At 41.5% G+C, this 25135-nt stretch overlaps 1 protein-coding gene across 2 annotated transcripts in view; it reads left to right on the top strand.

The window, feature by feature from the left end:
* Window positions 1-25135, top strand: part of POC1A (POC1 centriolar protein A) — a 44010-nt gene that overhangs the window by 8791 nt on the left and 10084 nt on the right. Inside the window, exons 7-10 of one of the 2 annotated variants that reach the window (XM_058031952.1) lie at window positions 1187-1320; window positions 9051-9119; window positions 10332-10427; window positions 23144-23284. In XM_058031952.1, the coding sequence (XP_057887935.1) occupies window positions 1187-1320; window positions 9051-9119; window positions 10332-10427; window positions 23144-23284 (440 nt within the window). The remainder of the gene's footprint in view (window positions 1-1186; window positions 1321-9050; window positions 9120-10331; window positions 10428-23143; window positions 23285-25135) is intronic. The other variant, XM_058031953.1, reaches the window with a different exon arrangement.

A 25135-nucleotide genomic window follows, 5' to 3' on the forward strand; every position in this document is an offset into this window, starting at 1 on the left:
TATTTAGTGTTCCTGAGAATTTCAAAAGTAGAGACATTCTGTTTTACAGTTGAGCAAGGTTATTTCAGCTATCTGCTTCAAATCCACATATGCAAAAAATATTTGCTTCTAATGTACTTAAAATGGTATTTTAAGGGATTTCTTAATATGCAGTGTGGATTCAAAATGCACAGTAGACTCTCAACAGAATATAAATTTAGTTGGGTGTGATGTATCAGAAGTAGTAGATTTGAGATACCAGAACATTTGGAGGGCATATAGTATAATTAGGAATAATTGGATGGTTAAATCCCTCCTCAGGCATATTAATATTCTGCAGTGTCACATACACTCAGGAAGCTGGGCATATGTGAGGTACTGCATGTTCTCATAAATAAATATGTTCAATAGCCTGTTCTGCAAGAGTTTGGGGAGGGAAAAAAGTCATATATTAAATGTTTAATGTTACTGAACTTCAGTGAAGTTTGACTTTTTTCCTAGAACATTTTCTTTAGCTTTTTTCAGAATAAATCTTGGGCTTCATCTTCATGCAGGGAAAATGGCTTTATTGCAAGTTCACACTCTTGATAGTTTGGCTGTTTGTATTTGTTCTAAATTTTTGGCGAGACAAATAGGATGTCTGAGGAAATAATGCTTGTACTGGACCATTTTCAAGTTGCTCTTATTTCCTAGTTTCTCTTAACCCCAGTCCTGGCTAGAGTCAGATAGTAAACCAGAAGAAGTTGTGCAGTGTCAACTCTGAGTGTCTTCCATTGTAATTTCAGTCTTCTCAGTGTCCTGAGATGCAGATTTTAATCTAGAATGACTTAGGAGTGAGACCAGCAGCTCCACAGTAGCAAAGTACATCAATGTCCAGCACTTTCACAGAATCCTGTAGTTCACTTGCACATACAGTACATTTTTGGCTATACTGGAAGCTTTTGTAACATTAAATCTCTCAGAATAATTGGCAAAGCTTCCTTTTTCCTTTCAGTAAAGTAGTGCCTATTTTTACAAGAATTGAGTTACTGTTATTGTTCTCCAGTGCTTTGAAGAGTTTTTGTGGAATGTTTCCCCCATGATAATTTTCCTGTTAAATTTTATAACAGAAAATTGCAATGTGCTTGTGCTTTATTTTGTTTTTTTTTGCCTTGGGCTTATGTAAACTGGTCTTGGTGACTATTATACTTTTTTTTTCCATCCTTAGTGCACAGCTCTGTGGTCAACAGCCTTTCCTTTCATCCCTCTGGAAACTATCTGGTTACTGCTTCCAGTGATTCAACTCTGAAGATTCTGGACTTGTTAGAAGGAAGACTTCTCTATACTCTGCATGGTCACCAGGTGAGGCAAAGCCTTTTTTACAGTAATGTACAGACTCACAATAAACTGAGCAAATGCATGCTTGAGACTTTCATTCTTCGTGACCAGAAATTGTTTGAAAGCTTCCTTGTGTAAAATCATTATTATAATGCTAATAATCTTTGAGATCATCACTGTTTTGAGGGGAAGGAGGTGGAGGTGAGGCAGGAATGGAGAGAAGAGAAAGCAAGACTAAAAGTAAGTTCCAATACTGAGGATTCAAGTCTGAGGCAGAAGGAGCTCAGAGCAGCACCCTTGACTCTGACTGACCCTGTCAGCCTCCAGTGCAGCTCTGTCTCCCTCCCTCTAGAGCTGCAAATAACACTTGGCCCCCTGACACAGGTGTTCTGAAGATAAATGCTGTTCACCTGGCAGGAGACTCAAGAACAGTAGCAGTAAAATAGAGGATATCTATTTTGGGATTTGATTTGGGAACATCTTGTTAATGGACTGAATCATACAATTGAAGGTGATAAATGGTGCTAGTTGGTTAAGTTTAACTGATTGGCCTATTAGTATTATGCTGCTGGATGTGTTGCTTGTAAGGTTAACTTTATGAATGCTTGGAGCTCTCTTTCTGAATCTTAAATGAAAATAAATAGACTAATTTCATTGTCCATGCAGAGTGGAGTGTGAAAAAGCAGAACTGCCTTAAGGCATCCCTTTCCAAAGGGACAAAGAGAACAGAAATTCTTAACCCACTTGTGTCTCTTTTAAAGTGGGGGCTGAATTTTAAAGCATAAAAACTGTCAGGGAAAAACCTCAGCCTGAAGCTTTTTGGAGTTGGTGGGGATTGTTGTGGGCAATAATGGTATCTGTGTAAGCTGTAAATCTGATAATTCTGTCTTCTTGTGGCTTTGTTTAGTGACTGCCTTGTTTGATGTCTAAAAAGATCACGTTTCTTCTGTAACTTTTCTTTTGCTGTATATTAATAATATTTTTTTTGTGATATTAATGGAAAAAAATAGGAAAACCTTATGCTTAAATCTTTCATGAAGTAGAGCTTTGATTAAAATTGACCAAAGGGTTCAGCTGTTAAAAGAATGGGGAGGAGATAAATGCTGGTTATCCTAACATGTCAGTCTTGGCTGTATAAAACTGTTCTTGGAAGACTGGACTGAGTGGATATTCCTATCAGATAGGGGCTGCAAAGCTTCTGTTGCTTTAATCTTGTTTTCATATTTGTCTGTTGTGTTAATCTGCCAAGTGAGTTCTTGGGAAGAAGCTTCCTGGAAAAGGGTGAGTGTTAGAAGCATGGGAAATCTTTACACTTCCCCCCTTCCCTCAGGAAGGGATGTGCCTGGTTATGGTTCAGCAGCAGGCTGAACCTGCTTTCCATTTTTCTCCCATTTGAGCTGCTAGCTGTGCCTCACTGACTGCAGTAGCACACACACAAAAAAAGAGTTTAGCATTGAATGAGAGTCCAAACCTGATTATGGTGATGGAGATCTTCAGAATGAGCAATAGAAAGTCCCTTTAGGCTAATGTTGTACTTCACTCGAGGCTTTAAAAGAACAGTTTGTGGATCATCTATTCAAAAGCAGAATTAAAGCTCCCTGTTCTTCCTCCCTGCTGCTTCAGATCAATAAAAGTGTCTGCCTCTTTCTCCTGGGCATCTAAGTGGCATTGGAAAAGCTTTGCCTTTGGCACAGATGAAGAGTAGCTGCTGTTGTGGCATTTACAGCTTCTTCAGTTTGGAAACAAGTGCAAGTATTGAAGTGGCTGGTGGAGCTTTCTGGTTGCCTTTAAGGGTATTGCACTGAGATATCTGTGCCACCAGTCCTGCCTGGCATTCCCTGTCTGGCACGTGCTGTGTTGTTGTGGGGTGGTTCTTTTACTGCCTGATTGAACTTATACCTTGCTTTTCTGTTAAAAGCATATGGCAACCTGTGCTTCATTCCCACTTAGCCACTGTCAGTGGCTACAGGCTGTGCTGTCTCCAGGGGTGGATTCCTGAACTGGCTGCTTCTCCAGTCCCTTAATAATGAGGGACTTTTTTGTCCCTCTGTTATTACTGTGACTTGTGCCAGTATCCTCAAGAGGCTAAAAACAAAGTGGTGTGGACTTTTTGGTCATTAAATTAATTTGCCTTTTTAAGTGAGTGCTGCAGGTTAGTCACTGAATGGACAGCCTGTTCTGAGGATGTTCTTGAGTTGTGACTTTTTGAGGTTGTTCTGGTTGACACTTTGTTCCTGCTTTGACAGCTGGCTGCTGTTACATTGTTCTGGGAAGGCTGCATGCAAGTGGTCACTTAAAGGAAAAAAACCCGAGGTCTTTTAGACATTCTTTGACGCAACTGCTGGAGTGCCAGAAATTTGTTAGCAGCTGATTAGCTGTAGTTTACATGGGGAGGTTGGCCAAGTTTACATTGCTGTCTTTAATTAAAATGTAGCTGGCCCCTTGTAGCAGAAGGATCATTAGAGACAGAAGTTTGCAGTTTGGAGCTGACATCTTGCAGCTGCAAGATATCATTCTGTATTGTGCTGCATATTTTGGTTCTGGAGTGCTTCAAGCTGTGAAGTGCCCTTATCTAATTCCATACAGATGAGACACTGGCTTGGTATGTAAATCCACCTCTAGTACTGAATCATTGTTGAAGAACAGAATGTTTTGAGGCCTCAAAGCCACCCCAGAGAGTTGCTAGAGGAGAGCAGGTATGTACATGGTACTTGTCTGCCCTTTGGAGTGGTTTAATTAGAGCATTCCAGACTGACTTCCTTAGTAGAATGGAAGTCCTCAGTAAATATTTAGAAAACATCTCATGGTTATGTTCATAAATAGGAAGATAGAAAATGCAAAGTTACAATTCTTCAAGCAACCTTGACTTGAACTGTGAAGTAGCTACATTTTACCTACCTGGGCAACATCACTGACTAATGAGTGAGGTCTCCTGAGCAGGTGCACAGGAAACAAATGTGCTCCTTTACTGTCAGCCCTGCCTAGGTGGCATTAAACATCAGTGCAGGCCTGTTCTCTTTGAAGAGTGTGGGGACATCTCTGGGCTGCACAGAAGTCAAACAAGAAAGAAATGTGTGTTGCAAACAACAAGCAATTGACTTAGGCCAGCATTTCTGAGTCTTGAAAGGAAATATGAGTTCTCTGTCCTTGCCTTATATTTTTAGAGACTAAAACTTTCAGGAGTTAAAGCTGCTGAAGATTCAGCTGTAAGATGCCAGCATAAATTTGCCCTGTGTTAGTTGTAGCTCTTACTCCCTTGCTGAAGGAGGATGCAAACATATCAGTCTTGCTCAGGAATTTTTCAAAGCCCAGTGTACTGGGAATCCTTGGGGCTTCTTGTCATAGGTATTCCACCTGAAAACATCCTTGTCATTGCCACCTCTGTTCCCTGTGCTTTTCTTCTGGATTCCCTTCCCTTCTTCCTTTCCCATGTGACTTGCCCTCTTCTCCCATGCTTGAAGCAGCTGAAGCACTGTCAACAGTGGCAGTGACTGCTCTGTTTGTTCTTGGTTCTTTTATGCCTAGAGCTGATGATGCCAGGGCTGGGATCCCAGAGTGTGGTTACTGCTGGATTTGCTTCTCAGGCCTTGTCTCTTCTCATGTCTCCTGTTTCTCTCTGCACTAGTTAGTCTGTTCCTGGAGAGTTTGGCTGAATGTACTGGCTCCCACTTTTACATCTTCTTTTGTGGCAGTGGAAGAGGAAGCTCTCCTTTAATTCAAATATTTGCATCCTCTAGGTATGCCTTATTCCAACTCTTGGCATTTTCCTTGCTCTCTTACCTGGCTTTTCTCTACTATGCATTGGTTTCTTGCAGGACTGAAACAAAAAAAAGTAAAAATCTGCTAGTGTCCTTGACCCCACTTGTCTTTCTAGCTTCCTTCCACACTGCCTCTCCTTTCATAGTGCAGCCAGTGCATCATTAAACTGCTCTTCTCTGGTTTATCCCTGGACCCTCTCCAACCTGGCTGTTGTTTTTTTCTGTGAAGCTGAAATGTCAGCTCTGTTCCTAGCTGAAGCCTGAAAGTCTGGCCTCTCTTGACTTGCCTGTTGGTGTTGGCCCTGTTGTTGTTGAAGTGTTGTGCCTTCTGTGCCCAGCAGCTCTGGGAGAAGAAGAGGGTGTTCAAGAGGGATTTCTCTGTGATTGTCCACTCATTATTTATGGATGGTACACATTCATCTGCCTGAGTGCAGGTGTGACTCTGGGCTCCAGTCATATTTCTCCAGACTAACCTCTTGGCCTTTCTCTTAAGTATTTCTTTCAGAGACATCTATTTTTAGCTCTACCCTTGAAAGCTTTGTGTTCAGTGATGCTATTCCTGTTGTCTTATGTCACCCCTGTGTCAGTTGTTACTGATGCTATTAGCATCCTGCCAGTCACTTGGTGGTGTAATCTGTGTCCTGGCTTCAGATCTTGGTGATTAATGCATTCAAGTCATTCAGAATAGTCTCACCATCTATTTTGAAGGCCAAACATAATGTTTTATGTAAGCTGATCAACCTGGGCAATGCTAGGGCAACAAAGGCCTTGCATTCAGCAACCTCCTTTGTAGGAAGTGGGAAAATAGGCAGAAGGTGTAATCTCTATCTCTGCACATAAATGATGTAACTTGCTGGGCCTCACCTTTCTCACCTGTGCAAGCAGTTAGAAATGGGCTGTCACCTGGTGTTCCAGCTGCCCTGCCATGCAGATCTGACCTTGCCTGAGCTGTGTTCACTGGGAATGCTGCAGCAAACAATGAGGCTTGATGCTGTTATCATTCCTTTCTGTGGCTTCCTTTTTCTTTATGGTTGCTTTGCTCCATCCAGTATTTGGGCTATTTGTCCTTTTCAAGGCTTTCTGGTGCTTGCCTGGTAGTCTTTCATTAGAGGACATGAGTTAAATGTCAGTGGCCATGTTCTCACTCAACAATTTCAGTGGGTGACTTGTTGCTTTCTTCTGTATTTTCTTCAAAATTCCTGCAGCTCTCCCAGTATCACTGAAGCTGCTGTTATAATTTCAAACTCTACTGGATATGCACAAAATCTTGGCAGTCCTGGCATTGACCTGCTGAGGATTAAACAGAAATGTTCCTTACCACTGACTTGGGGTATGTCATTGCCCAACCCTTTCTTCCTGCAGCTTGCTGTCTAGTCTGAGGCAAGAAGCTGCTGGAATTTGGGGATTGGTGCTAGCAGCTTGTGTGGAGCACCTTGGGCCATGGGGGTTCAGGCTGGAAATTCTGAACCTCCAGGAAACACTAATAGAGGGCCATTTGATCCTGCTAAAGAAAATAAGATCCTTCTACAGATCCAGTAGAAGAAGGTTGCTGCATCCCACAAGTTCTAGTTATGTGGGAAATAAGCTTAAAATTCCCTCTACAACTTTTATAGAAGAATATGCAACTGCTACTTTTTGATACTTTTAAAGCAAGCAGTAAATTAACACAGGGGGGAAAAGGTTTCAATTCTTCATTCTCCAATCTCATTTCTGTTATCCAGACCTTCATCAGAAATCTGTTGGATTTCTGCTGTGCTTTCCTGGGACGAATGGAATTTAGGCTGTATCTAATAACTGCCAAGTGTAGCTTTTTAGTTTTGTTTGGTGTGTCAATATTAAATTGCAAGGGCATTTGGCAAACTGTTGCTACAGCAAACCTGTTGTATCTTGGAAGAGTTCTGGGAGTGTATGGAGCAGGAATACTTTTTCACTTAACTTATGTCAACAAATCTGTAGAGGATGTTGCGTCTGTAGACTTGTTTGTTCCCTTTCTTTCAATTTATAAAGGCACATTCAGTCTTTGATATAATTTTCTATTTTGGGAAGAATATGTTCTGTTGAACTTTTTTTCCCTTCATAATGCCATGACTTTGGAGTCAGTTCATTGCCTGTTTTGATGTGATTTGTGTTGTACTAGATTTTGTCTAAATAGACTGAAATATTTAGACTGATAAAAAATATTTTTAGGAAACACTGCTCCTTTCCAGTGTTCCCCACTTATGCTTGTTCCTGAACACTTTGTCTTAGAGTTAGGAGGACAGAAAAAAATTTGAGTGGTTTATTATAGTCCAAGAGCAGCTTCTGTATGCTCAACCTCTGTTATCTTGGAGCAATATTCACCACTGCAGGTTTCTGGCTGTGGGGTTGTTTCTACCATTTCTTACTGCTTGTCTTTCGCTTTTGCTTTTTTTTTTTTTAGAGCCTCCATTCCTGACACATGACTAGAGAGCTGAACACTGGGGTAGGTGGGTGGGAATAAAGGCAGAGCACAGTTTGTGTCAGCTGGTTGATGTCTCTGGTGTGAAATACCTACCCCTACAGTTACTGCTGTGTCAGGTGAGTGAGCTGAGTCACAGCAGGGACTGCGCCTGCGCCTTGGAGCTGCTGCTACTGGAGCACTCCTGGCAAGGCCTCTCTAGTGAGGTGTTGCTAGGGGAAGCCTCAAAGCATTTGGAAATCACTGTGTGTTAAATGATAATATGGAAACACCTTTATGTGTTTTAAGGAGGCTAAAACTGTTCACACTGGGATTGAGCCCAGCAAGGCTCTGGTTTTGCTGCCATAACCTTGTGCCAGCGTGTTTGGATGCCCACAAGACTGTGGGACACAGGTTGCAGTGACAGCTGGGTGCTTATTTCACATGCAGTCTTTGGGTATTTGTCTGTCTTCAGGATTTATTATGTTGAATTCACTTTTATAAAGAAGGCAAAGAAAGAGTGTGAGGTTTTCATGCAGTGTCCATTGGAAAGATGTGGACTCAGAGTTGTGTCTCCTTCCAACAGAGTAAGGAGAAGCTTCTTATTTGCCTTCTGAGATACATGGCCTTACTTGAAAGGGGGTAACTGCTTCTGTCAGGAGGTGGATGGTCACTTGGTGGAGGTTTCTGGTGGTTGTTGTGGCTTTTCTGCTTGTTTTTGGTGTTTTCTCAAGCCCTCCCCAGCCAGTCAGCTCCATAGGCAGCCTCTGGAAGTTCTCATTCTGACCTCTGCCCCTGCTGCTGAACATTGTGCAGAGGAATGTGTTCAGCAGCTGACATAAAACCCCAGGATCTGGGTTCTCAGCTGTTTACTCTGAGCAGAACAGTTTGTCTGTTGTGCCTGGGCTCTAACACACGTAGCAATTCCTCAGCTCTGTTTGACTGCAGCTCAGAGCTCCTGCCTCAGCCTGCCATGTGCATCCTCCTGTGTGCTTGCTGGAGGGTGGAAAACACATTGAAATAGGTGTGTGGTGTGGAAGGTGTGCTGTGGCACTCAGAAGTATTTAAAGTCTCTCAGAACTGAGTGTTTTAACCATGAGCCTTCAAAATGCAAGTCCTGTGCAGAGGTAATCCTGGATGCCTTAACTCTGGCATCTCTCCTGTCAGACTACGAAGAGAAAAGCAGTTCAAGCCAGCCTACTATACAAAAACCTCATAGTTTCAACACTTTTAATAAATGAACAGGAGTTTTAGAAATTGCTAATTCTAAAGTGAAGAGGGAATGTTTGACGGGAACAAGAAAAAGTCTGGTGATGTAAAAATTGGCTTGTTCCTGTCTCTGCCATAAATTGAAAAGTGGGTGTCTTAAACTGGGGTCAAAAGTGTGGGAAATGGTAAGTGCCAGCATGCTGAGCATCTTAATTATGGCCCATTTACCTGACAGGTAAGAGCTTTTCAAATTTTGCCTTTAGATTGCTGATGTCAAATGATAAATACCTTGTAAAGCTGTAATGAATGGAACATAACAATTCATTTTCTTTTCTCTTTTTTTTAAACCTGTCTTTTAAATGTGTTTGCAGGGCCCAGCTACCTGTGTAGCATTTTCAAGAGATGGAGACTTATTTGCCTCTGGAGGTTCTGATGAACAGGTACCTGATTAATTTCTAAGTTATAATCCAGATTCACATTTCCTTAAAAGCTGCTGCTTTTTGTTCTCTGTTGAACAATGGGGAAAGCAAAAGTGTAACTTTTATCTGGTATGTCTGAACCATGCTGAAGCAACTTCCTGTTTTATGAACAAAAAACTAGAGGTCAAACCCAATTTTTTTGCTGGTAATATAAGACATGTAGCCCAAGAAACCCATACTCAATTGCCAAACTGCAATCAGGCCCAGCCTGTGCTGCAAATATGTCCTGGTTTTAGCACTGTGAGTTGCCCTGCTGTAGACACAGACAGACTTCAGCCCAGAGCAGTGGTCTGAGTAAGGATCATCAGTCTTCAAAGGGCTGTGTTTGCTCCCAATCCCCAGGTTGGACCAGGTGGCAGTGCCCATCTCTAACAGCAGCTTTGTGAAGAGATAGATTTGTCAATTCATCAAGAACATCACTTTGTTTTTCCTGTTGTACAGTGGAATGGCGTTGTTGGTTGTCCATGAAACAGTGACAGAAAATTGCTTTTATTTTATGCAAAGCAGTGATGCAAATTTGTAAATGAAGAATAAGTGCTCCTTCTGCTAACCGGAGGAGCAGTCTGGATTCTTGGGTGTCTTTCAGACCTCTGAAATTGTTGATTGATTGCTCTTTAACTTTTTTAGACTTGTAAAGTCACTGCTGAGAGGTTTATTTCATGGATTTCCTCTTGATATGTTGGAGTGATTTATGTGTCAGAGGCCTCTTTTCTGAAATCAGTACTATGTTATGGATTTGGATTTAAGTTTGGTGTCCAGCTGACAAACTAGCTTAAGATCTCTAATGCTGGTATTGGTACTAACTCTCCTTTCCGTCTGAGTCTCATGATAAATGAATGACTGAGTTGGGCTGTGCTGAGCATGGTATTTAAAAATATTTGTGGTTTTAATGGTGTATTCTTCATGTTGCTTTGAAGTTCTTTTGGTCATTCTAGTTTAATGATGTTCTTGACCCAAAGCATGCTGAAAGAGATCACTTATCCATTGAGAACTCAGTTAAACTGTCTGTGTTTAGTAGCATATTTACAAACAACATCCTTAATTTAATCAATGGCAAAGCTTTCCTAGGGAAACTTCTTGTGAGTTTGCAGATTCTTCTCTGAAGGGTTGAAAAAAATGACCTATAAGCAAACTTAGATGGGAAATTTTAATGGAGGTAACTTTCTTCTGCAGGTCATGGTGTGGAAGACCAACTTTGATGCTGATTATGGTGAGGTAGTGAAACCCCAGAAATACTGCAGCAGTGTGGATGAGACCCATGGCACTGGGGTAGGTCAGCAACCAGTAATTGTGGAGAGTTCCTTTCCAGTACACTTGTGCAGCCTTGGAGTGGGACTCAGGTGGTTGAACTGTAGAATCATCTTTCTGTGCTGTTTATTTGAGCTGCTGTTTTTTAACTAACCTTGTATTGTTTGTTTTTGCTTAACTGTACTTACTTCATAGGGCAATTATATCTAATGATCTTAAAAGGAAGATAAACTTGATGCATGTATAAATGTGTTTTTTAGTAACAGCCACTGTTTAGGAATGTGTGGTTCATAGTGACACGAATGATAGTTCACCAAAAAAGCAGATGTAAGCAACAACTGAAGTTGGCTTTGCTAGCTGACATGAATCCTTCAGGCTGGTGTCAGTCCTGAAAATAGAATTCACAATATCTTTTCGCTGACAGTCAGCAAAGACAAAAAAAATTGCCTTGTGTAGGTGTCACACATGACAAATAGGTGACATATTGTACTGGAGCTTCTTTCCTCAATACCTGGAGACATTAGTTCATATCTGCTCCCTGAATCATGTGTTTAGACCTCTGAGTTCTGACTGTACCTGAGGATAAATCCAGCAGCTGAGCAATTCAGTGATGCACAGATCTGAGTGCAGCTTAGATCAGTGCATCAGATCTGGCTGTTACAAAAGTGACCCTTGAAAGCTGCTGCCCGTAAAAGCTGTGATTTTTGCACATGGTGGTGATTCATTTAAAGGTCTTTATTTTGTCTTGTCAATCTCTGGATATTTTTGAGACATTTGGGTATACTTATAGGGTTCTGCTGTATGTTATTACCATAGCTGGTTTTTAGTTAATCTTGTTCAGTGTGAGCTGTAAGCTGAAAGGCTTTCTGTGAACCAGGGGTCTGTGCATGAGTGGCATTGCCCAACTGAAGGCCAAACTTCAGGCAATGTCTGTTGCTCTGTGGCAGTGTCTTTGACCCATATCAGTTTAGATCTTTACTGGGGTACTACAGTTACCTCTCAAACACAATGGTGTTTTTATTTAATATGGCTTCAGTCCATTGCTGGAGATACTGGAATAGCCACAGTATTTTGGGATGAACAAGGTTGGAGTTTGCAGCTCTAAGCCTGGTGCCCTGCTATGTGGAGTGCTGTGTAAAGAAAGCAAACAAAACCTGAGGTTGGTTAATGTAGGTTAGTGGGAGAGCATGGGAGGAAACAGTCACATGAGGAAGGAGGTGAAAGTGTTTATTGGTCCTTGGCTGGTTTTAGCTAAATTTGACTTCTTCCTTTTCCTCCCCTCCTGTTCTAACTCCAAAGTTATGCAGGCTATGAAACTATCAGTCCAATGACCTCGTTGTTTATTAGCCTATTGAACTGGTCTAGCTTTGAACTCTATCTGCTTTAATTTAAAACATGGCATAGTGTAATACTGCGCTGAAATACAGCATAGATACATCCTTTCTGGGAGAAAAATAACACTTTTGGTTTGTAGCATGCTTAATGGCTTAAAAAAATGTAGACAAGGTATCAGCTAATGGGAAATGATGGTAAATTTACCCTCTCCTGTGCTGATGTATTGCCAGAGCATCTTATCTAGTAGTCTTTTAAAGAAAGGAAGAAAATGCCTGAGCTCTTCTAAAACTTAGTTTGTCATTATAAAACCTCTTAAGATGTCCGTTGAAGGGAGTTGCTGAACAAATCCCTTGAACAGTGCCTAACCACCTTGAACATCTGTCCCTCCAACACAAGTGTTCCCCTGTGGAGGAGAGTTTACCTGGCCAAAGATCCAGTAGATGCTGCTGGGAGCAGCTGTTTGTGTGCCCCTGACAGCAAATCTGTGTCACATGCTGGTGGCTGAAAGGGTTTGCTCTAGTGATGCTCTGAGCCTGTAGGAAACAAGGCTCTCTGTATTCTGAGGTGTCATGTGTTAGTTTGGCCCAGGTGCTGTGCATTTGCAGAGGCAGAACTGAATCCATGCTCAATCATGCAGCAGAAAGATATTTTGATTTGGGGTCCTAAATTACTTCCAAGGAGTTTTCTTAAACTGCCATCGAAATGCAAGCTTTGGCTTGGGCATGCAGCGTGGGAGGTGCAAAAACAGCTAGTACTATATCCTTGGATTATTAAGGCAGTTAAAATTGCTCAAGTTAGGAGGGGAAGAATAAATAATGTCCTCTGAGACATTTGAATACCCTAGGTTAAGATTAAATTTAGAATTGATCTGAAATGTTCTTTGCTGTTAAAAAGAAACTGATATCTGAAAATGGCTTCATTCTCTATTTTAAGTATAACCTGAGCATGAAGATCTTGGCTCCATAGTAACTTATACACTCATGTCAGTCTCCTCTTTTAAGTCGATGTCATGTCTTGTATCTTTTAGAAATAGATTGTGCTGGGCTCTTTAAGAGTACTACCACTCCTACAACCCACTGCAAGACTTAAATTTCACTGTATTTTAATTTCTTTCGTATTGAGCCAAATGCTTGCCTTTTTAATAGTGAATTGCTTATTTTGGTGGGTTTTGGGTAGGTGAGATAGTTGTTTTCTGTCAAATTCAGACTTGAAGCTGCCACCTGCAGATCCTGATTTCATGCCAAGGTCACCTTTTCCTTCAATGACAAGTGAACCTACTCCTCCTTTCTCTACTGCTGTGTTAGTGTGCCAGGATTCTGCCTATTGAATAATCTTTAGATTTTGCAGACATTGCAGGATTTTAATTACATTTAAAATAGGCATATGGGTTATTTAGTTTTGGTACCCCTAAAATACATGAACACTATTCTTGACACATCTTGAATCTGTTTCCACTCTTAAGTCTATGAGAATATTTTTCCAAGGAAAGCTTGTACTGCTGTGTAGCTGTATAATTTTTTTTGTTAAGCATTGTGAAGGCACAGATACTAATGAAAACAGTGGCTGTATAAAACCAGTATCTGGTTTCTCATGGAGAGAGGCTGACTAACATGCAAGAAAGAATAACTGAATACAGACATCAAAACTAGTTTGTCATCAAGTTGAATAGGAAGGAAAAACAATCCTAAATAAGCTGTGGGATAAGAATCATGAAATATTGTAAAGGTTGGTGAGCTTAAAACCAAACTTGCTCCAAACCAATTTTCACTTTCCTATGCAGAGGGAGACTGGAGCCTTTAGAAGATTCTGGTTTCTCAGGCAGTTGGTTTTAGTTCAGGATGAATCAGGCTATTGGACATGTTTGTAACAATGGACAGAAACTTCAAAGTTGCTCTGCCTACCTGCTTGTGTTTTCTGTAAATACAGAGGCTTGGGAGATGCAGCTTGCTTTGGAAGGAGAACTGATCTGTGCAAGGACTAATGCAAATGAGAGAAGGACACATGGGCAGAATTGCAGCCATGGCTGGTGTGAAAGCAGAGATGTGAAAGCGTGATAAACAACTGAAGCTGTCAGAAGTGAATTCTAAGTATGTTAGCATAGATGTGAGACTGTAAATGTTAGATCAGAAGTAGTAGCTCTGCAATAAATGCTTGCTCTTAAATTATAGGCTAACAATTGTTGCTTTAAAGTGTTGCATAATAACCTTGAAACCCAAAGCTCAGGGCAAGCACTCCTGGTGTGTGCAGTGGGAAGCTGATGGGAAGAAAGGAAGTCTTGCAGTCCTGTGCCTTTATCCTCTGACTGTGCTTCCTTTGATCTAGAATCTAATTGGTAAATTTATGCTTTATGCTACAATATTGAGTGGTGAGGACCTAAAAGAAAGTCAGAATGAGAGAAAGGGTTGTGTAGGTGATTTCAAAAATACAAGCTTGTATAATTATCTGGGGTCAGGAACTGTAAGCATTTAGGTCTGTCTGGATGAAGAGTTGTTTAGCATCAGATCAGAGGGTGTGTTCACTGTTCTTATAGGTTATGAAAACATTCAACATAGGATTTATTTTTTTTCCAGAGAGGGAAGATAATGTGCTTTATGTTGGAGGTTTGGTGGTGGACTTTTGTTCTTTCTACAGGTACAAGGAAAGCTTTGCAGGTGTAGCTGCAGCTGATGTGAGTGTGCAAGAACACTTGTTTCATTATGGAACAGATTTGCTGCTGTTGTTACTAATTCCAGGAAGGCTGTGTATGGTAAAGTGTCACAGCAAATGCTGAATGGCTGATGTCACACGGACAGTTAGACAGTGCTTGGGTGTTTATCTAAGCTTGTTTATCTAAACACTGCAAATGGTGAATAAAAGCATTGTAGTATAAGCTAAGTAGGTAGACAGTTTTTTTAATAAAATATTATGGAAATATGCATTGATATATAGATCTTTTTGCTCAGATATAAACATAAACCTTCTGGCATGTTGTAACTGTGCACAATGTTACTTTGCAAAGGAGGAGGCTTATGTGAGGAGAGTTTAGCCTCAACATCCATATATAACTTTCTAATGAAAAATACCTTAAAACTTGCTTGTGCTGAGACAGACGGACTCAGAAAGAGGTAATCCCTTGGTAGGGCAATTTGGGAGACATGGCCAGAAGTAGGAACTGTCCTCTGACGTTCTCTTGGCAAAAAACTGTCCTCTTGACATTGTCTTCTGAAATTCAGGAACACAAATGTTTTAAATATCCTTAGCTCTTACAGAGTTAAGTGGCTGACCTTCACAAAGGAAGGCTTGGTAAGAGCAGCATTTCAGCAGAAAGGACTTGGAAACAAGCAGCCTGTGACTCTTCAAATGTGTCTTTGAGTTAAGACAGACATTTAGGTTATTTTGATGCTGCTGAGTTTAGAGCTTTCTCCAGGCCTTGGACTGTACTTATTTCTTCAATGGTGAATTATCCCAAATGGTCCTGTTGGATAGAATTGGAGGCAAATTCCAGAAAATGTGATGTGATTATAAAGTTGTCTGAAGTCCATCACTGAATGTCCAGAGCTGACTCCACCTCTCTCCTTTGCTGCTTGGGTTTGTTTGGTGACCTCGGGTGCCTCCAGTGCTCAGCCCATGGTCTCATGCTGACTGCAGCAGTTCATCCTGTCAGCTTGTCCTTGTGTAAACAAATTCCTTCTCAATTACTCACAGGCCAGATGTGCCTCTTTTTTTGACCTTTTGGCTCCAAATTGGTAACTGTATCTAATTTTGGCATTTGTTAATACTTATGAATCCTGTTGTACCTTTTTTTTTTTTTACTTCCTGTGAAATTCCTTCCTGGGAATCAGTTTGATTGCATAGAGCTGCAGCTCTTTGCAATGGGATGTGAATGTGGGTTTTTGTTTGCACCTTCTCCACCCCCTTCTGTTTATGTAACTTTAAGCATTATAAGGAAGACACACATTATATCCTGTGTTCAAGAGCGGGGATCCAATCTTCAGTCCGTGGTGAAGATGTGGTCTGCAAAATGATGATTTTTCCCCATCTGCTATCACCTTACTTTTCTGAGGATTCCCACTCCAGGAACTTAGGCTGGTGCACAATTGCCTTCCTCCTGGGATAGGTAGGTAGATTGTTTACTTAAAAGAAAAACTATGATGGGTACTCAAGGTGTTTCCACTGTTCTCTATCCTACCTGGCTGTCCAAGCAGAAACTTTGTAGGGTTGAGCAGCAGCCTTGCTGTGATTGATCGCAGGAGTTCTTCCCTATGTCCTTCTCAAGCAGGGTGGTTGCAGATGATTACCCATAGCTGCCTCTCCTTTTATTAAAGGAAACCCACTTATCTAAGCCTGTTTGGAGATGTGACTTTGTAATTGGTTTGTGAGGGAACAAATCTTAAACAGGAACAGAGAAAAAGAGATTGAGAGCAGCCCTGAAGAGAAAGACTTGAGGATGTTGCTTGACAAGAAGCCTGACTTGACCCAGCAATGTGCACTTGCAGCCCAGAAAGCCAAATGTGCCTTGAGCTGCATCCAAAGCCCTGTGGGCAGCAGGCTGAGGGAGCTGATCCTGCCCCTCTGCTGTGCTCAGGTGAGACCCCACCTGCAGCCCCCAAAGTGACAAAAATGTGTTGGGGTGGGTCCAGAGGAGGCCATGGGGATGATCAGAGGGCTGCAGTACGTCTGCTGTGGAGACAGGCTGAGACACTTGGGATTGTTTAGCCTGGAGAAGACTCCAGGGAGACCTTAGAGCCCCTTCAGGTACCTGAGGGGGGACTACAAGAGGAGCTGGAGAGGGATAAGGGCATGGAGTGACAGGAGGAGTGTCTTGGTGAAGAACTGGGAGAGAGGAAAAGGCAGCACCCTCAGCTTGGCTGTGCAAGGAGCCTGAATGACTGCAGCAACCTGCAGCAGCTTTGCCTGGTAGTGGATGGAGCAGCTGTGCTGCTACAACTGTTTTCCCTTGTGCTCTGGTTTGACAAGATTTCTTCAAGAAATAAGAGGATCAGCTTTGAATTTCTGTCATCTTACTGTGAATAGATTTGTTCTTAGACTCTGGAACAATAAGACAAGTCCTGACAAGTCATTATTGGTCAGAATAAAAATTGCCTTTTAAGTTGAGCATCTCAGGCTAATTAATGTAAATTCTCCCACTTAGGTTGCTGCTGTATGAGGTTTGTTTTAATGCTTGAGTCATAATTCAAAGAAGTGAGATGGAGGCAAGATTTTAAAGTTTTTTTCAAGCTGCAGTTTTGTGCCAGCTTGGAGATGGATGAAGTTAGCTTAAGCTTTAAAAGTTCCTAAGATCTCAAACTTTTCTGCTAAAATTCAAACTTCAAGGAGTAAGAACAAGTGCATGTGTTGTAGTGTGTCTGTGTCTGGATTTACATATACATGGCATGCATTTTTATACATGTATATAAGTAACAAAATAGGTATGCACATGATTTGTATGTTACACAGTGTGTATATACCTAATTCAGTGGAAAAAGAAAAATTATTCTGATGAAGGGAACGAGCTGGAAGCTGTTGTTCCCATTTCAGCAGATCACTTGCCTTGGAGGCTGATGCTTTTAGTGTAAAAGAACCTGTAGCTGGACAACCCAAGGCTGAGAATAAACACTTTTTTTCAATGTTTGGCTGCCTTTACTTGGGATTTTTTTTCCAAAATCAGGACCAGAAAGAAGCAGTTCAATTCTTGGTGGCACTTCTTGCAAGTGGTTTTCATTCTTAGGTTTTTGTTCCTATCATGGCTTGTTTCCACACAAAACTGTTCTGTTGAAGTTTTTGTTGTTGTTATTCTCCAGGAGCAGTGTTAGACAGTTGAACATCACCTATGCAACAAAGCTTAATTATTCCATACTGAATTCTGAAAGACCTCTTCCTATTTCCTAAAGAAACTCTAGGACTGATGGGAGGGGAAAATTGATTAAGGGAGATAAAATGCAGGAAACATAAATCTAAAATGTTGAAGTCCACCCTTAGCTTTTCCTTCTCAAGAAATACAGGCTTGCTTTATTTTTTTTAACAGTTGGCAGTCATTAAGTTTTATCTGTGACTGGGCTTTCAGTGTCTGGCATTACTATTTCTTATTTCACTCCTGACATGAATGCTGTTTGTGCTTTTGGAAATGCAATATGTGCCAAGCTCCCATTTGTCTTCAGTGTTACCTTGAAGCTGATGGTACTACTGTCTTGATTAAAAAGTGACACAGACTATAGGGTAAGTAAACTGGACCAATAGACACTGAACCACAGAGCAAGGTCACTGAAATGTGGGAATAGCTTTTCCCTTCTGGTGAGGACCTGTTCTTGGTTGGAGATGGCCAGACAGGGTCACTTGCAGAGATAGGATGCTGATATTTCTGCAAGCAAATCCAAATTTCAGTCCAAGTGCAGCCTCCTCTGTATGGACAGGCTGTTTTGTACATTTCTGAGTCCCTCAGCTGGGCACCAGCTCTTCCCCTGTTTGTGTCCTTCTGGGCATTCTGGTCAGCAGGGCTGGATGCTCTGCTGCTGTTTCACTTAAATACACGAGCCTGCTTCTGCCTCCTCCTGCCAGTGCCTCACTTAGGCTTTGGCACAGCAGTGCCTGGGCATTTAAATGCCTTTGAGATGTCCATATTAACTCTTATTTCTTCCTGAGTTTATCAGGAACTTAATATTTATTGGCCTATGGTGAAATATGGCTGCTACAGTTGAGGTGCCAAATTTTAGTGGTTTTTTAGGAACACCAGTAGGGAGGAGGGTTCTGCGTAAATGATTGCATCAAACCCAAGGTACTGTTTGTCTGAAGCAAAAATAAAAGTAAGTAATGTTCTTTTCACCTGCCTTCTCTTTCCTCTCTCTCCCTCCCAAATTCTCTGCCTTATTGCAGCTTGAATTCTGACATAAGAGTTGAGCATAGATGAATGGTCATATAAACTGTTTCAGAAAGCTAATTTAACCTGTGTCCTAAATTGAGTTGTTACCCTATGCTGGTCTGGACAGTAGATGGGGAGTAATGCAAGTCTTGAAGAATGTGATGGCTCCAGAAATTTCAGTGCTGCCTTGAAGAGGGGATGCCTTTCCAGGCTAGAGAAATGTGCCTGTGCTCAGTCAGTGGTACTTTGTGTGCAGCAGGGAGGACTGAGGTACTTCCCAGCTTTTCATGAGCCTTTCTGTCTAGCACGGTGTGCTCCATCTGACCTTCCTGTGGAGCTTACCTTGGAGCTGATGTGCTTCCACTGGATGTCACTGTTGCTCTGTGGGAACACATTAAAGTGTTTTACCTGTAGTGAAAATGACTTCTCAGAGTAGACTTTTAAAGGTATTTCTCTTTTTTTGGATTAGTAGAATTGGGGTTCAGATGAACTGCATACAGCACCTTTGAGGATTTTCTGCTGCTTTGTTTTTTGGGGAATTTTTTCAGCTAAGATAATGAATTTGATTGCACTAGGGAATTTTAATACATTGAAGGTCTGTGTTGAATTGAACATGTTGGATGTATGTGTTGTTTAAGGAGTGTGCTGTCTTTCTAGATACTTGAAAATTAATTCTTGGCAACATCATACTGTCTTAAAAAAACCCCACCAAAACACAAGCCTCTCAAAAGAGTAAATTATTTACTCTTAATTAATTGGAAGGGACTTAAAGGTAGAGCTGAACCTACCCCCTTCACACCACTCAATTCTTCCCATCCAGTGGAGAGAGGTAAGGAAAAGGGAGAAGAAATACTTCTTCTGGACCGAATTATAAGAATCCTACATTTTATTAGTGGGTGTAAAACTGAGGTAGGTGGTTATTGTATCAATATATCTTCTGAGGATCACCATTTAAGGAGCAAAATGGCATTTTTAGTTGTCTCCTGCAGTTTCCTACAGATGCACATGTGGTGTTTAGCTCATACCTGCCCCCCAAGCCCTGATCAGCACTCCAACTGCTGGCCAGGATGCTGTTTAGCCAGAAGAATTTTCATAAGGGGCTCACTAAGAGACCTCTGGAATGAAGGCTGATTAATTTTCCCCTTCCCCCAAGTAGTTGCCTTGTGCTGTCTTTAAGTGGTTGCTATAAATAAATCACTTCTGTTTTCCCTTTGTCACTGAGATCTTTATTGTATTCTGAAACTGCTCATCTCTTCTTCCTTTAATGTTCAGCTGCTCCTTGCTCTGCTCCCAGGGTGTAATACACAGATGTTGTAATAAGATATTTAATGGCAGACACATTTGTTTGGTTGTGCCAAATAAATTGTACACTTGAACTCTGACTGAAATGAATCAAACCTCTGCAGCAGTGCCATTGTTTCTGGTGCCTGTCCCCAGCATTCAGCTGGCACTTCACCCACAGGTGAGTCAGATGAGAGCACAGGTGTCACTGCCTGTAATCATAATGGTCATTGGTACTGAGACTGACACAATTTTGTATTTTTGCAATGTTTTTCTAAACCTGTTAGAATTTAAATTCCTGATGGCTGGCTCAGATTATATAAATTGTCTTTAGAAGGGCTCCTGGAGTCTCTCTAAGGCTGTATGTTTCTAAGGGTTTTCTTGTTCATTCTTGGGAACAGCAGCTGATTTAGTCTACTTTTACAATATTTTAAAATTGCCTGCAATTTGGTTCTTCCTCAGGTAGGTGCACACTTCCCAGAACTGAGTGGTCAAAGACCTTGGTCAGCTGGAAGGCTCCCTTTGGGAAGTGGCTGCTGTGACCCAGTGGTTATTTGCTGGCTGGCTGTGTCCCTGCTTTAGACACAGGCACTCACTCAGAACCTCACTGCTGAAGGCTGCAGCTGTGGCATTTCTTGGTGGGCAGCAAGGAGCCTGTGCTGTTTGAAATGGGACAGTATGCCATGTTGTCATGCTTCTGTTTTTAAATGCAGATGGATTTCTGTTCTTGGGGCTGTTGGCTTCAGGAGCCCCCATGGCCTTTGGGAGGTGGCTTTTTGTGGGAGTGGGACATAGCTTGTGAGGTGAGCAGCAGAACATGGCATCTGACAGCTCTGCCTTGAACCTGACATGATCAGGGAGCACCTAACCCCTAAAGCATCAGTGTGGGAACATTTCTGCAGTATTGCCTTTGCCAGGCTCTTACACTTTGTGAACTGTAACAAAGAGAATATAGACTCAGAGTTCAACCCCAAAGCTTTTTATGAAAAGCTGTCTGACATATGCTATAAAGATAGATGGAGAAAATCTGTTGCTACAGTCATTTTTCTGCTCTGTGAGTCAGCTTGTTCTAATGGGTTTTGAAGAGGATAGCTCATCATCATTTGGGGTTTTTAAGTGCAGGTTGTATGCAGTGTTAGCTCACTAAAATTTCTGCTGTGCCATGATTGACTGGCCTGAAGTTACATCATCAGCATAAGCTAGTCAGCCTTAAAATAGAAAGAAAATGTTTTTTTAATGCTAGTTACCTATTGAAAAGCAGTGGTTTGTGGGTTTAGTTTGTTTTCACTTTTAAATTTAAGCAGCAAATAGGAGGTTTTTAAGACTGGATTGATCTCATCTCTGCAAGAACCTATTTTAGTTGATTAAATCAATGCATCAGTGAGCAGTGTGTGGCTCTTTGGCTTCCTGCAGCACAGGAGTAGCTGGAGTGTGGCTCCCATGCTGTGTGACCTGGAGTGTGGGCTGTGTTGGCCAGGGGCCTGTAGACAATCCCAATTATTCAAGCAGGTGGGAGGGAGGAAATGAGCAGAAGCTGGTGTGGCTGGTACCACCTGATCCCCAGCTGCCCCCTGGCCTGTGGGGGAGCACAGTGAGCCCTGTGGAGCAGCTGTCACTGAAACCTTCCCCTTCTTTCCTGCTCCCTGTGCAGAACTGGCCATGTGAGGCTTGGCTTAGCTGTAGGAGGGTGGTTTGGTGGGCAGGGTCTGCAAGAATGGTCAGCTGCTTGCAGTTGGTGGCCAGCAGCAAGGCTTTCTCCTGTCAAAGCTGCTGCAGCCTCCTCTTATTTCTTCTTCTCTTGCTCACCCCCTCCAGTCTCCACCTTCTCTAGGTACTTAATTTCTGCTCCTTGTACTACTTATTGCATATTTTGCCTGTGTTGTTGAGCTGGATCTCAGCTTTGGGAGCCTTTATGTGGCCTCCATCACAGCACAAGGGTTTTTATGTATATTTTTTAAATAATATATGAATTTTTTTGTATGCATGTATATATCTTCATGATGTACTGAACAGTTTGGTGGTTCAAGTTATGTGAGCTGGTCTTGTTGCAGTTTATTTGCACATCTGCACACATCTGGCATCAAATACAGAAAGAAGCAGGTAAATCAGTAGTGTGCTGGTGAGAAATGCATGCCTGCTGTTGCATAGGAGAGAAGAAACAGAGGCAAATGTTTGTTTCTACTTAGAAAAAGTACATGTGGAAGAACTTCTGGAGACTGTTTTTCAATCTGTCAGAATTCCTTGCTTTGTTGATTTGTAAACTTGGTGTGAGTAATAAGTGCAGGGGATGGAGCTGCACCAGGCACTGGGCTATGGAGAAGTGTTTTGAGAGCTGTGATCTTGGCTTTCAATTCAAATTCTGTCCATTAGTGTAAATTGAGAAACTGAAGTCTGCAGTTGCTTAACCAGTTGGCTACCTCCTTTAGCTAAACCTCTTTGTACTGCTTCTACTGGCAATATTGCAGGTAAACAATGCAAATAGTGTTTGTTCTACAAGAAAGATACCATTCTGAAAGAAAAGGAAAGAAGAATAGGTTCTTTAGTAGAGATGTATTTGTGTTTTTCAAACTTAATTTATTCTGAATGAAATATTCAAGCTTGCATAACTAAAACAGTTGAAACTTCAAAGTAAACTTGTTCTTAATCTCGTTGAGGAGGAAAACCAGTTTGAGATATAAACAAAATTAAAATTACTTAATCAAAACAGTTCCAATGCATACTGGGACATCTTGCTTCTGCTGAACTTAACTATGGTACAGTGTCTTTGCCTTCTTTCAAGTATCAAACATGGAGAGAGGCTTTAACTTCACTGTTGGAGTGAAATAATCAGACTCCTCTGGGTTAGCTTACTTAATTCCTGTCATTGAGATGTAGTGCTTCCCTAAGCAGCTCCAGTAAGTCTTCACTTACCTGTAGTCTGTGCCTGTGTGCCACAAGAGCACACCAAAGTTCTTTGCACATAGAAAACTTCAATCTTGTAGGATTGCTTCAAGATTTTTATCTAAGGTTTGCCTTTCCTGGTGGGAGTTTAAAAACAAACAAAAGCACACACAAAACCCCCCAGAAAACAACAAAACCACCCTCCACCTGAAGCAGGCAGACAAGTCAGCAGAAGCTTTTCCTTTTCCAGCTGTGGCAAGAACAATTCTTTTCCTCCTTTGCCTGTTTTTAGTAGCATAGACTGTCCCAGCATAAACTGTCCTTTACTGCTTACCCTCCATGGAGCAGCAATCCCTGTGCAGTTATTTGCATTGCAATAGCAGATCATGTCTGTTTGTTTTTCTAGCAGTCAGAAATGGATGGTGGCATTCATCATAAGAAAACAAAAACTCAGGATTCTGTTAGAACCCATGAGCAGCAAGAGGAGGAGAACAGTCTTGCAAATACCCTGGAGCATATTATGGGACAGCTGGATGTTCTGACTCAGGTATGACTTGCTTTTTAATTTGTTATTGATAAAGGTACTTTTGACTGAAAGAACTTGGAATGTTTTGCAATAGTTTCATTGAATAATAATATGCTAGTTCAAAACCTCTGCTCTTTAGTAGTATTTTGATAAGTCTTTCATCATCTGCTTCTCAGTTTCTCTCTATCAGTTCCCTCACAGTGACTTCCACCTCAGGCCCTGTTCTTCCCCAGTTTCTTTGTGCTGCAGTGTGGTAGAGGCTGCTGGAGCAGCTCTGATAGACTGTGCTGTCAGCCAGGGTTTATCTGAGGTGATTCCTAAAGGAGTGGTTGGCAGAACAACTCTGTTTTGGTGAATAATCTGTGTCTCTCTTGCCTCCTCCGTTATACCACAGCCCATAGGTGAACTCTGTTCAGATCCTGCTCCTTTCCCCCACCCTGCAGTCACCTACACAGTCCAATCTCTGCAGAATCCTCCTCCCATCAACAAGTCTGGGCCCTTCTGTGCCTCCTTGCTGGAACATGTTTTTCACCTACAGCTACAAACAACTAATCCCTTGCTAAAGCATTAACAAACAGTTCTTTCTTGGAGTCAATAAGCAATGTTTGAAGAGAACCAGCCATGAATGGTGATCATCACAGAATGTGTTTACTTAATAAGAATTTGGGGATAGAAGTGTTTTTGATTATCTAAACTGGTCATTGTAGAGAAATACTGTTTCTAGTGGGCTGGACCTGAATCTCATTGTGTTTTTTTGAGCTATGTGAGGAGCAGGGAGAAAGTATGGAATGGCAGACATTGGAGGTCTCCTGTAGCTGGGACTGTGGTGGTAGGATGGAAAAATCTGTTGGGAGGGTTTTTCTGTGAGTTTCAATTCTGTTTCTGAGGAAGAACAAGTAGGTCTTAAACTCTTGGTGTTGAACATACTGATTAGTAGTCTGAGTTAGCTCTCTGCTCTTGAGAGAGTTAACTTGTCAAAGTACTTGTCAAAGAGTGTAAGATGATGGGTTGGAGGGCCCATCAGGAGACTGAAGGCTGTTTTAGGGATTAAAAACATGCCACAACTACAAGCAGTCTAAAATAGTGTAGGATGAAACCCAAAAGGTATTTAAGTTCACTTGGCAGAAATGCAAAAAAGCACTTTTGATCTTTAAAACACTGAACAGTGGAGGAGGGGAGGGAAATCTTGTGTGACACTGGGCCCTCATACTTGTGAGTAAAAAGCAACCCAATGTATACACAAAATATTTTAATGCTGTTTTTACGTCTCCCTAGCAAGCTTGGAATGTGATTGTTATCTTTCATTACATTAATCACATCCACATTTCTGGTGATGGATGTGTAATGGCTCCTTTTCAACTTCATAGGTGTTTAGAGGAGGCAAATATTGCAGTAAACAGTACGTGTGGGATTTAACCTAAATATAAGCAATGCAAATATCTCTGTCGAAGATATTGTGTAACTGTAGAAAATTCTAAATGTTGTTTTAAACCTAGCAGAAAGAGAAATTGAGATCAGTGGGGGAGGAATAAATTAGTAAGTTATAGGATAAAATTGGAAATAGCCCTGAAATAGCAAAAAACCAAAAAGCTGCCTTGAGTAACTGTGTTCTTCAACCTTTTACCTTTTTTGTAGCATTTTTACCATCTTTGAAGCACTTCATTTCCCATTGGTTCTACTCTGTGTATGTTGTATTAACACCATTTTAAAGCATTTGTACAGGTAGGTGTTCCTGACGTGCTGCTCTCATGCCAAGGTTTTGATGTGTAGAAGCAACACAAACTGCCACCAAAGAAACTTTATTAGCAAATGAGCCTGGAAGAATTCCTCATTCCTGGACTAAGGCACCTCAGAGAGGAGGGATGTGGGCAG

The sequence above is a fragment of the Melospiza georgiana genome, chromosome 11, assembly GCF_028018845.1.
Source record: "Melospiza georgiana isolate bMelGeo1 chromosome 11, bMelGeo1.pri, whole genome shotgun sequence".
Taxonomy (NCBI): Eukaryota; Metazoa; Chordata; class Aves; order Passeriformes; family Passerellidae; genus Melospiza; species Melospiza georgiana.